General features: G+C 37.0%; 1 protein-coding gene across 1 annotated transcript in view; it reads right to left on the reverse strand.

The window, feature by feature from the left end:
• Positions 1-1,729: 1,729 nt before the first annotated feature.
• Positions 1,730-13,864, reverse strand: part of VCPIP1 (valosin containing protein (p97)/p47 complex interacting protein 1) — a 40,640-nt gene continuing 28,505 nt past the window's right edge. Inside the window, exon 3 of the mRNA XM_011976477.1 lies at positions 1,730-8,607. Within this exon, the coding sequence (XP_011831867.1) occupies positions 7,736-8,607 (872 nt within the window). The 3' untranslated portion in view covers positions 1,730-7,735. The remainder of the gene's footprint in view (positions 8,608-13,864) is intronic.

Consider the following 13,864-nt stretch of genomic DNA (forward strand, 5'->3'; position numbering starts at 1 on the left):
CAGGTTAATTCCTCTTGCAGCATAATCCCACACCACCCAATGCTCCCCCAATATGTACAGTTACTTGCTTGTTTAAATGTATCTCTCTCTCTCACTAAAAATGTAAGTGTAATGAAGGCAGGAAGTGTCTTTTTCATTTTATCATTCCTTATGTTTAGCAAAGTACCTGACACATGATTCCATAGAAATAAATTTTCTAGGTGAGATGCATATAGCCCATGAACTATTTTTTGAGAAACATCACCTTTGGGAAACCTCCCCTCCAAAGCAGCAGACACACTTAGTAAACAAGAATTATTTTAGGTCCTTGAAAAACTGGACTTTAACCAGTGATTCTCAAATGTACCCAGGTTAGTCATGTAAGAAATTCTGAAACTCTTCCTTAAAGCACCTCCAAATTTACAGGAGGCAAGAAAACAAATTCAAGGAAGGAAGAACTTGGGATAGAGGACTAGGGTCTAGGAAGGGAACTAGTAGGAAGTGAAATTAAAGCTGTTGCTCATGCCTGTAATCCCAGCACTTCTGGGATTTGAGACTAACCTGAGCAACATAGGGGAACCCTTTCTCTACAAAAAATAAATTAGCCAGGTGAGGTGACACACATCTGTAGTCCCAGCTATTTGGAAGGCTGAGACAGCAGGATCACTTGAGCCCAGGAGTTTGAGATTGCAGTGAGCTATGATGCCACCACTGGGCACTCCAGCCTGCACAGCAGAGTGAGACCATCTCTTTTAAAAAAAAAAAAAAAATTAAAAAAAGCCAGATACTCTATACACTGAAATCAATTAAAACCATGTTGGTATATCTGAAAACAAGCTAGATTGAACAATAAATGTAAAGACTTATGTGACCACCAAATTTTATTCCTTTGCTAAATTACAAATGTAGCATTAAAGTTAAGAGCATAGATCCTGGAGTCTTAAACATCTGGATTTAAATCTTAGCTCTGCCACCTAACTCCAGGACTTTAGGTAAACCAACTAATCAACTTGTTTCCTAAAAGATGATAATGATAGTACCCAACCACGACGGGTTTTGACGGTTAATTTAATTATTGCATGTAGTGTTCAGCCTATTGCCCAGATATAAGGAAAAGAGTCACTAAACGTTAGCTATTACCAATGTGTTTTGTGATCATCTCCATCTTTGGGATATAAGCTCTAAGGACACATGGAATTTGTCTCATTTGGAACTGTTTCCCAGGTTTTTAAAACAGGCATTTGATCAGTACTTGTTTAAAATAATGAATGACCCCTCTATTTAGTAGAGACCCCGTTTCTACTAATACAAAAATTAGCCAGGCATGGTGGCGGGCGCCTGTAATCCCAGCTACTCGAGAGGCTAAGGCAGGAGAATTGCTTGAACCTGGGAGGCAGAGGTTGCAGTGAGCTAAGATGGTGCCACTGCACTCCAGCCTGGGCAGCAGAGCGAGACTCAGTCTCAAAAAAGAACAGAAAATAAAAAATAAAATGCTGATTCCATCAATCAAATATAAAAATGTCATCATTTTATAGGTAGACTTCAGACTATACCTGTTTCTATAAATAGAACAAACAGGGATAATCCCCCCCAATTCCTACATAATGTATCTGTTTTTCAAATAATTTATGTGGTATGACAAATGGGCCAAAGACAGGTTTACTTCTAAGGAGTGTGCAAATTTGAAGAGCCCATATGTTTTTCACCTCAGTGTATCATATACAGTTCAGAAAATCAATTAAAGACTTACTTCAGTTTTTCTATATACATTTTTAATGATTAGAAACAATCGATTATTAAGTCAGAATTGCAGTTACTGGGGTCTGAAAGAGCCAGACAATAAAAATAAAATCCATAATGAGCTGTTATAAGTAGGATGTTTATCTTACTTACTAAAGAGTTTTTGAGAATTCTATTCTGATGGTATGTGACCAATGGCATGCATATACAAGACCTCAAGTCCAAGTTTGGGATAACTGTAGTCAACACCTAAAGGAAAGGTAATTATGTTTAGTTTACATGGGGCTCATACCCATGTCACTTGTCCCATCAGCACTATGCCCTCTGCAAGTGAGACTATGACGACAATGGTAGGCAGAACAAAAGGTTAACAATTGTGAAAACACAAGGTTACAGAAGAAATGGAGGCCTTGAAAGGCTCCAAGACTTGCCTTGGGTCACAGAGCACACTGTCGGTTCATGAGATTCTCAGTGCTGCACATGGTCATAAAGCCCTTGCATAAATGTTTGAATGTACAACCATCCATTTTTTAGTCAATTATGTACAAGTAAAATAAGTTTTAATGTAACAAATTACTTAAATAATGTGTGCCCTGTGAAGATTTATCCCACTTAATGGCAACTGAACTCTACCATATTACATTAACATATAACAATAGAGAATATTTACTATGTGTCAGGCACTCTTCTAATCATCAGATACGTGTTAACTCATTTAATACAGCCACCCTAGGAGCAGATGTGATTATCATCCTCTCACAGAGGAATGCACAGAGAGGTCACAGAAAGCAGCGTACCAGGACTCAGACCTAGAAAGTCTGGTGTCTAAGGCTAGACTCTAAATTACTGAGTTAAATGATCTAATAAAATGTATATTACGCATATACAGTAAAACTTAAAAGTATGTGTTGACTGCTAAGCTACACAAATGTTATTTAGTACTATTATCTGTAATTCCTTTCACTTATCACTAACCAGTATTTTTTTTAAACCACCACAAAATCAAGTTCTCTATTAGAATTTGCCTTTATTTTTGAATATTCAGTAAGCATTATGGCCCAATTATGTAATATGTCTAAAGAAATTTTGCTGGCTGGGTGCAGTGGCTCACGCCTGTAATCCCAGCACTTAGGGAGGCAGAGGAGGGCAGATCATTTGAGCTCAGGAGTTCAAGACTGGCCTGGGCAACATGGCAAAACCCTGTCTCTACAAAAAATACAAAAATTAGCCAGGTGTGGTGGCACATGCCTGTAGTCCCAGCTACTCAGGAGGCTGAGGTGGGAGGATCACTTGAGCCCAGGAGGTTGAGGCTGCAGTGAGCCCTGATCGTGCCACAGCAATCCAGCCTGGGCAGCGGAGTGAGACCTGTTTAAAAAAAAAAAAATTGTGCACTCTTTTTTCACTGGGTCCATTTCATCTAGCAATGAAATCTACATTAAGGGGAAAAATTACTATTCCTGTATGATAACTCACTTAAGTTCAACAAGAAAACTTTAAGAATTTCTTTATAAAACTGAATTATATGTTCATGCATTGTAATTCCAGGAAACTAAAGAATATAAAATTACCTTTAAAAACTAATGTGGAGAATTTCAGGGGAAAATCAGTATTAACTTATAGTTTTATTACTGATATAAAAGAAAACTTCAAATACTGTACAGTAAGGTATGTTGTAGAACACTATAATACACTATTACCAATTATTCATTACTCAAATGTAATATATACAGCAATCACGAAATCAGAAAATAATGGGCAACAGCCAGTGCCTTAAGGGTGACATAACATCTATACTATTTTATTGAGCAGTTAAAGCACTTGCTATTTTTCTAAATATTTACACTATTACTGCTTATGTTTACAAATTCTAAATATCGTTTCCCTCCAAAAAGTAGACTTTCCAGTTCTTGGCACTAATTCTTAAGTCAAATAAGCCTGGAAATACTGATAACCTTTTCATTATTTTATTGCTCTACCACAGGAATAAGGGCTCAGGACGAGATTTCTGCATTCTAAAGAAAAGTATGCAACACCTTAAACTTTTAAAAACTAAGTAATTGATACTCACAAGCAGGTAACATCAACTAAAACTTTTTTCTTTACTAATTTTTCCTTTTCTTTTACAAGAGAATAATCATTAATATTATACTACAAAAGCATGTAGTCTCCATAATTAAAAAATTAAATGTCAGATATACAAGTAATGGCATTTTCTCCAATAATTCACAATTTTTACAATTTCTGCTATTTTGGAACAAACATTAAAATTCCCACGATTTAGGTATCATTAAATATTAACTGAAACACTTAGCATCTCAAAGAATTATCAAGAATGGTAGAACTTGTAATTAACTCTATAACTTACATTGGTGATATAGTTCCCCTGTTATTTTATTTCTTAAATATACATTCTACTAAGCAATATTTTCATGTGAACAGCTCTGGTTTGAAAAATTAATTTATACTGTGAAGAGCCTTAAGATTGTACAATTTTGTTAAATTATATGATAACTTTGAATGGTAGGATACATTTACTCGACTTAGAATATGACGCTCACTATTATTAATGGTCATTTTTAATTCACATTAAGTGGAATTTAATCCAGTTTTGCAAAGGCTTTGTTTTTATAAAAAGCTTAAGATGGAAACCTTGCTTTGAGAACCGTAAAACTCAAAATCTGTGCTGCAGTATTTTAAGTATGGACCAATTGAAATTACTATTGAAAAATGAAGACAAAACTGTATTGATATTCTGAAATAAACACTTTATGCTGTCACTATATTGACCAGTTGAAGTGTAATTAATGACAGAAGTAAATTTTTTACCTAAAGGTTATTAGTGAGGTCTACATATTTAGAGAGTTATTCAGTAGCAGACAGTATTGGTAGGTAACTACATAAAACAATACTTTTATACATTTTGCATTTAGTAGCTAACATGTGATGTCAGTACAATTCTCAAAAACCTGTCATTAGTAGTATGAGTTGCTAGCTAGTGATCTTCCCTGAGGTAAGAGACCATATGCAAAAGTCAGTGTTCATCTCCAATGAAGATACTTAAAAATAATGGCATTAAGGACCTGTGGCTAGGAATTATGGATGCATTTCAGATTGATATCTTAATTGCAAGCAGTAGGCTTGACTGTAAAAACCAAACTAAAATTCACTGGAAGACACAGAGCCAGTATCAGTCAAAAAAAGTTAGTATTTGCTAACTTTCTCAGGCCTCTACCCTAACATTTTCCAATAAAATATCTGAAACAGAGTGAAGCGGGAGAAATGGGTTTGCTCTTTAGTTCCTGAGTAACCATTCTCATGGAGTTAATTATATTCTATTTTAATATATGGCAGCATCTTGTTTTCTTCAACTTACACCAATTTCTCACTACCAGTATTCTAGATATATACTATCTTCAACACTACCTGGACTTTAGGTCATCAACTTAAATTTGGTATGATTAACTATAGAATGGATTATTGAAGAAAAAATTTACAACTTTATTTCAGTGTTTAGTGAAGCACTGCAAACAGAATTGCAGGAATGCATTTTAGTTATAATCTTACATCTAGGGCTAAAAAAATTTTTTTTTACCTGAGATGTCTAGCTTGCACTCCAAGATGTGGCTATATCACAAATGGCAGTACTAGAAAAATAACCATTCTACAGTAATGTATTTGGTTATGAAAACCATATGGAAAGACAAAGGATGATATTTAAAAACTTAAAGAAACCCTATTCTAAAACTTTTTTGTGAGGATACCTGGCCTATTTCTCAAAAACCATCAATCACCCACACCAAATTTTCAGCTGATTTGAAATAATTTCAAGAAATTTGATCACTTATCAGAATTGAGCCTTTTATTCATTTATCAAGGGAGAACCCAAACTGTTATTGTACTATTCATACCTAACTGGCTTTTAAATAGCATTGCTGTAGCTAGAGAAATAAAGTTGTCAGAGATTAAGTCCATCTTCTAACATTCACATACGCATTCTAATTTGCACTAAATGTAAGAATAGGGAGATAAAGTTTGTTTCTGATATTTTATGTTAATGCTATGAGAGATCTGTCAGTTATCAATGAAGAAAATATTTGTTAAAGATGATTATATCATTTTACATGAAAGCAGTGCATTTTTTGATTAAACAGTTTTCCTATATTTAAATCCCCCCCAAAACAGTTCCAGTGGCTGAAAGAGCCAAAAATAATTATAGTGGTTAGTGAAGTGATATTTGTAATTTGTAGTTTAATACACAGAAGCCACCTTTACTAAGTAGTGAATAGTATTTGGTAGCTACAGCTCTTATTTTATGCAAAAATAGTGTACAATATAAAAGTTTAAAAATTTCCTGCTGTTTTGATAGGGAGAAGATGCTTGAAAGAAAATTTAGGATGAAGATAAAATATGAAGACAAACGTGATAATGTGACAAAAACTAACCCAAATATATATTTTGTTCAGATACACCTGTAAAATGTCTAGATTCTCCATTCTTTCCTTATTTAAAATAGAGTAGTTTAAGAAGTGGGTTCAGTTAGAGATACTTTCACAGAAAGATGACCAAAATCTGCCTTATCTGGAAACACAGGTTAAAGTACTGTCTATATCCCTTATGAATCAACAGGCAGAGATTTTTAAACATCTGATAAAATACTTTCTGACATACATTTTCTTAGAATTACAAACACAGTTCTGCATCTGTTACATGTGCAAACAGAGACAGCCAGGCTTTGAATGCTCTAGGTAAGAGATTGTATTAACATACATTTTGTCTTTCAGCCATTCAAATTCAACTTAATTTCAGTGAACAGAGGAAAAATATGGGTTGAAATGTACATTTCAGAATACAGATTTGCAGAATAAAATAAAATAGTGCAATACCAATCTCAGGATAAACACTCTTTTGTTGTTTTTAAGGAATAAGCATGAAAGCTGCTTCTCAAGGAAACTGGCACTAAAGATTTGATGAATACACTAAGCAAACACCCAGCTGATCAGGGTGTGATGCAGTAAAATTTGCATCTAAACCCAAGTGAAGCCAACAAATACAGAAACTTATGGATTCTAAGAAAAAAAAAAAGAAAACATTTTGGCTCAAAGGGGCGTAAATACACTTAGCATATACAGGCTTAAATACCACTGATCAAAATTGTAGAACAATTAACTCATTCATAAAGATAAACTCTTATTTATAAATTCTCTACTGCTACCATTATTTCTTTTTCTACCACACTTTGCAATCAACTTTTCTGCAAGATTAAAAAAAAAAAAATCAGGTGGTTCTTGACCAAGCCAGGAATCAAAAATAATGGTAACATATTAATAACGCACACACACAATTGGCTGTGTTGACTCAGACAGCAACACAACTGAATCACATTGACCTCATCAATCTAGAAGAGATTTTTCCCCAACCTTGCACAAATCAGCAAAATGTTATATCATTACATTCTATTTTCAAGACATTTTCGCCAAGAAATCTCTATGAATGTGTTTACGTTCATGGAAACACTTGCATCCCACTGTCTAATAAATAATTGTATGAATTTTAAGATACAATTTAGTCCAGATAAAATTCAAGTTTACGTAAACCTTTTGACACTAGTATGTGAGATGGTTACCTTGATGACATCAACATTAGCAAAATCTCATTTCCCCTCCATTTCTAGCCTTTTCAGAAATCAAACATATTTAGTAAGACAATTTTCTTGTTGGAAACATTAACACTTTTGTGGAATTAAAATTACAAAGAACTTCCAATGAACCACATACATGGAAGAAAGTCATCTCAGCAGATCTAATAGCTAATTTATAGAAATTCAGAGCCAGCCTGGGCAGCAGTATATTAAAAGCTATGGCCAATCACACACTTGCTATCATGCACTGAATAACAAGATATAATCTTTGAATTACATACGTACAAGATTTTTAATGACTAATCAAGTTACGTGGCCCAGCCAACAAATATTACATATTCACAATAAACATTCTGCCTTTATTAGCCTCTAATTAAATCAAGAGTGATCCATTGGCTCAGTTGTGTTAGTCATCTCAGCATCTTGACTATCCATCTCTTCAAGCTCCTCCACAGAATTTCCCCTTTGTGCTTTTGACCTTGTGGCAAAGGCTGCTCCCAGTGCATCTGCTACACAGCCATCAGTTGTTTCTGTATTCAAATTTTCAGTACCACCAGTTAAAGGAAAAGATTCAGGCAAGCCAGTCTGAAGACTCCCAGACTTTGCAGAAGAACTCACAACTTCTGTTTTCCTTTGAGGAAGATCAGATGGTGACTGCTCTGTACTTTGATCCCGCAAGTGCCTGTCCATTGAAGCCTGAATAGAAGAAACCATTTCCTGCAATTTTTTTCGCTGGGCCTCAACCAAATCAGGATCAAGCTGCCTGCCGTCTCTCATTGTTACTACTCCAGGAGCTATTCGAATAAGCTCACTATTACTAGAAGAAGCTGTGAATACAGAAGGCTCTGTTTTAGTGGAACTATTACTAAAGTCTGTCCCTGTGTTATGCTTTCTTACAACTGAAGTTTCCCTAGCTCTTGGATCAAGGTGTGGGTTACCAGATGCAGTTCCTAAAGAATGCCCTTTTCCCTGAAAGGCAGTTACGTTATGAAGTTGCTCAGATTTCTTTTTTACTACTCCACCACTACCTAGTTTTAATAGCCCATGTGAGGGACTTGATTCCCTACTTCTTGTAGTAGCCTCTGCTCGAACCTGACTTACAGCCTCTTTAACTAAATCTTCAACATCAGGACCAATGGGGAAATGTCCTGCAGCATCCACACACAATTCCAGTCTATCTTCAGAAGCATTATAGACAAAGGTTTTGCCAGGCAGATGTGGAAAAGTACAATGCTTGCCATCAGCCATTCCTAAAAAGGGGAAAAGATATTTAACATATTAAAATCTTAAGTTATTAACAAAAGTGTAGTCAAGACAATTATAGTTAAAATAGTGAATTTTAAATAACAATTCACAGATAACAGCTTTCAAAACAAAATTCAATCAAATTTATTGTATTACAAAAAAGAACCATTACCACAGACCCTGAAGTAGTTTTCCCCAGAGATCTTTTTTAAAAAATCATCCTATTAGCAAAGTTAAGAATGGGGCTTGAGGTCGTGCAGTGGCTCACACCTGTAAATCCCAGCACTGTAGGAGGCTGAGGCGGATGGATCACCTGAGGTCAGGAGCTTCAGACCAGCCTGGTCAACATGGTGAAACCCCATCTCTACTGAGAATACAAAAAAAATTACCCGGGTGTGGTGGCACGAGCCTATAGTCCCAGCTACTCAGCAGGCTAAGGCAGGAGAATCGCTTGAACTTGGGAGGCAAAGGTTGCAGTGGGCCAAGATCAAATCACTGCACTTCAGCCTGGGCGACAGAGTGAGACTCTGTCTCAAAAAAAAAAAAAAAAAAAGAATGGGGATTGAAACAAACAGCTGAGCTATAAGGAAAACACAATGTCAACAAATAAAAGAATATACTTTTATTACTAAAATTCAAATTATGAACTTTGCCAAAACAGTTATCAAGGCAAAGTGAGGTATACCTAATGTGTGTTGAACTAAAAATCAAGTCATTCTATTGAATTGTAAAATACCAGAAAGGTGTTTTCACAGTGTGCCGTAGATATGTATCTTTCACAAATATAAAAAATAAGAGCTTTCAAAATAAGATATTCCATAGTTAAAGCAGTAGCTATGGGGCACATTTAGAAAAACTAAATAATGCACTATGACTTCAGTGTGAACTAACACTTGCTTGTAAAAAATTTAAAATACCTTATTCAATTAAATTCCTTTGAAATAATTCTTATTCATTTCTGGTAGGCCAGAACCACCCAAGTAAGCCAGGGGTTATGGATGCTCCTCACAAGGCTCACTGCTGTTTATTTCTCCTGGTCCACTAATGCAGCAGCAGAGGATAAAAATTTTAAAGTAAACTTCTCTTATTTTCTAGTCAAGGAGGTGGTCTCACTACAGGGTATTCAAAAATTTTACACTTGTTTCAGCCTGTGTATTAAAAAAAAAATGTGTGTTTTAAACAATCCACTACCTTTACATTTTAAAATTGTCACTCTAAGTATACTCCACATATGTGACAGTAAGACTTTTCCAATTTATAACATTATATACTATTTTGAAAAAAAAGATAAAGAACATTTTATAATATATGGTACATAGTAATATGTTTATGGCAAAATATAAAGGCAGAAGTAAACTAGTTAGAAACAAATGAAAGGGTAAGTGCTAGCTACAGAAATTCAGAGAGGAGGGATAACGAATAAACTCAGGAATGCTTTGTGGGCATTTAGCATTCTACAGTTTTGAAAGACATTAAGAATAGTTCTTCCTTCCCTTAAAAGAGCTTCAATGATTCTAATGTACCTCTCTGAGAATATTCCAAACAACTAGCAAAAATAGCTCAGTTGCAAATGAATAAATAACATACATTAATTTCAAATAAACATTAATTTCAATGGTAGGTAAAGTATCAATTAATAAAATCCAAGTAGAATTTCCTCTTGACACATTTTCAGCAGAGATAAATGACAAAAACAGACACGCCAAAGTTGAAGTCAGAGATGTTGTCTAAATACTACTTTTCTGGGCACATCTGGAATGAGTTTATTGGTTACCAATCCCTGTCCTCAGAGATCTATAAACTATAGCTCAGGAAACAAAGGTAGCAAAGAAGAGAATTTTATAAGGCCAAAACTGCCTCAAGGCAAAGCTTTTAAACATCCATCTGAATAGATAACATCTACTGAGCCTCACTATGTGCCAGGAACTAAAATAGACTCTGAGGATTTAAAAATAAAATACCATAATTCTTAGAAGACAGATACAAACAGATTATTATAATACAATTGGGTAAGTATAATGATGGGTATATTACTCATTTCACTCAATTATTTAAAGATTAAATGAGAAAACATTTAAGCACATTAAAAACATTAAAACAATGAAGCACATACCACAGTGCCTAATATCAATCAGGTAGTCAATATGTTTTAATTCTTCTATTAGAACAAAAAGGCCGGGCGCAGTGGCTCAAGTCTGTAATCCCAGCACTTTGGGAGGCCGAGGCGGGCGGATCACGAGGTCAGGAGATCGAGACCATGCTGGCTAACACAGAGAAACCCCGTCTCTACTAAAAAATACAAAAAACTAGCCGGGCGAAGTGGCGGGTGCCTGTAGTCCCAGCTACTCGGGAGGCTGAGGCAGGAGAATGGCGTAAACCCGCGAGGCCGAGCTTGCAGTGAGCTGAGATCCAGCCACTGCACTGCAGCCTGGGCGACAGAGTGAGACTCCGTCTCAAAAAAAAAAAAAAAGAAGAACAAAAAGGTTTTGTGACCGGGCATGGTGGCTCACTACTGTAATCCCAGCACTTTAGGAGGCGAAGGCAGGCAGATCACTTGAGGTCAGGAGTTCAAGACCAGCCTGGCCAACATGGTGAAACCCAGTCTCTACTAAAAATACAAAAAGTAGCTGGGCATGGTGGTGTGTGAGCCTGTAGTCCTAGCAACTGGGGAGGCTGAGGCAGGAGAACTGCTTGAACCCAGGAGGTGGAGGTTGCAGTGAGCCGAGATGGTGCCACTACACTCCAATCTGGGCGACAAAGCAAGACTCCATCTCAAAAAAAAGGTTATGCAGTTGTTTCCAGATTGCTACTGTGATGCTTTCCCTTGGCTATCCCTAGAAAGAGTCATAGTTCCACATAAGTTCATCACAGTATTACTTACAATGCAACAATGGAAAAAATCTCAATTTTCAACAAGAAATAATTAAGTAAATTATTTCCTATCTACCTGATGGAAGTATATGCAGCTATTAAAATTTAGATAAGTAGGCCTGGTGCTGTGGCTCACACCTGTAATCCCAGCACTTTGGGAGGCCGAGGAGGGCAGATCATGAGGTCAAGAGTTTGAGACCAGCCTGGCCAACATCGTGAAACCCCATCTTTACTAAAAATACAAAAATTAGCCAGGCATGGTGGTGCGCGCCTGTAGTCCCAGCTACTCAGCAGGACGAGGCAGGGAGAATTGCTTGAACCCAAGAGGTGGAGGTTGTGGTGAGCCAAAATCGTGCCACTGCACTCCAGTCTGGGCAACAGAGCAAGACTCCATTTCAAAAAAAAAAAAAAAAAAAAATTAGATAAATAAAAAAGCTGTGATGCCTGATACATACAGTAAAATGTACATGATGCTGCAATAGCAGGAAAAAAATCTAAGTACTATGATTACATTCTTGCCTAAAACATGTATGCATAAGACAAATATTTTTAAATGATAGGTGACGTTTCCCATTTCTGTAGTTTCTGGACGTTTATACTGTTATTAAAAAACTCCAGCCAGGCGTGGTGACTCAGCATGTTGGGAGGCTGAGGCGGGAAGATCGCTTAAGGCTAGGAGTTTGATACCAACTGGGCAACATGGTAAGACCCTGGTCTCTACAAAAATACAAAAGGTTAGCTGAGAGTGATGGCGTACACCTATAGTCTCAGTTTTTTGGGAGGCTGAGGCAGGAGGATCATTGAGCTCTGGAGTCTGAGGCTGCAGTGAGCTATTACTGAGCCACTGAACTCCAACATGGGTGATAGCAAGAAACTGTCTAAAAACAAAACAAAAAACAAACGCCCCAATTTAAAATATATATTTAAAAATCAATGGATAGGCCAGGCATAGTGGCTCACACCTGTAATCCCAGCACTTTGGGAGGCCTGGGCAACAGAGCAAGACTCCGTGTCAAAAAAAAAAAAAGGATATACTTTAAACACAATACAAATACTGTTGTGATACTTTTAAGCATAATTGTTTATGGGTGTTTTTGGCAGGTATAGACAGAATGTTCAGATTTCATATAGTCCTTTGAATTTTAAGAAGCAAGGCACATTAAAAATTCTCTATTACATATCAACAATTCCATTACTTAAGGCCGGGTATGGTGGCTCATGCCTGTAATCCCAGCACTTTGGGAGGTTGAGGCAGGCGGATCACAAGGTCAGGAGATCGAGACCATCCTGGCTAGCACAGTGAAACCCCATCTCTACTAAAAATACAAAAAAAAATTAGGCTGGTCTGGTGGCGGGCGCCTGTAGTCCCAGCTACTCAGGAGGCTGAGGCAGGAGAATGGTGTGAACCCAGGAGGTGGAACTTGCAGTGAGCCAAGATCGTGCCACTGCACTCCAGCCAGAGCGACACTCCGTCTCAAAAACAAAACAAAACAAAAATTCCATTACTTATATATGCTCATGATATGTATGCTAGTATTTATAGTTAAATTATTCTTTACATTAAAAACCTAGAAACTACCCAAAAGCTCATGAGCAGAACAATGAATTGTGTTAAAAATAATACAACAGAATACTATGCAGCAGTGAAAATGAATAACCTATAGTTGAATTCCTCAACAGAGATGTATCTGAAAAAGTGTTGCTAAACTAAACAAGTTAGCCAGGTATGGGGCTCACGCCTGTAATCTCAGCACTTGGGGAGGCAGAGGCAAATTGACTACTTGAGCCTAAGAGTTCCAGCCTGGGCAACCTAAGGAGACCTCACCTCTACAAAAAATTTTAAAAATTAGCTGGGTGTGGTGGCACATGCCTGTAGTCCCAGCAACTTGAAAGGCTGAGGCAGAAGGATCACTTGAGCCTGGGAGGTTGAGGCTGCAGGGAGCTGTGATCATACCACTGTGCTCCAGCCTAAGAGTAAAACCCCATCTCAAAAAAAAAAAAAAAAAAAAAAGCAAAAGCCAGGCGCAGTGGCTCACACCTGCAATCCCAGCACTTTGGGAGGCTGAGGCGGGTGGATCACGAGGTCAGCAGATCAAGACCATCCTGGCTAACACGGTGAAACCTTGTCTCTACTAAAAACACAAAAAATTAGCCAGGCACGGTGGCAGGCACCTGTAGTCCCAGCTGCTCAAGTGGCTGAGGCAGGAGAATGGTGTGAACCCGGGAGGCAGAGCTTGCAGTGAGCCGAGATCCCACCACTGCACTCCAGCCTGGGCGACAGAGCAAGACTCCGTCTCACAAAAAAAAAGAAAAAAAGAAATCATAGAAGAAGCTATACAGCATAATTCCATTTTTATAAAGTTCACAGGCAAAGCTGAGTATTATATAGTT

The sequence above is a fragment of the Mandrillus leucophaeus genome, unplaced genomic scaffold (genome assembly GCF_000951045.1).
Source record: "Mandrillus leucophaeus isolate KB7577 unplaced genomic scaffold, Mleu.le_1.0 Scaffold167, whole genome shotgun sequence".
Classification (NCBI taxonomy): Eukaryota; Metazoa; Chordata; class Mammalia; order Primates; family Cercopithecidae; genus Mandrillus; species Mandrillus leucophaeus.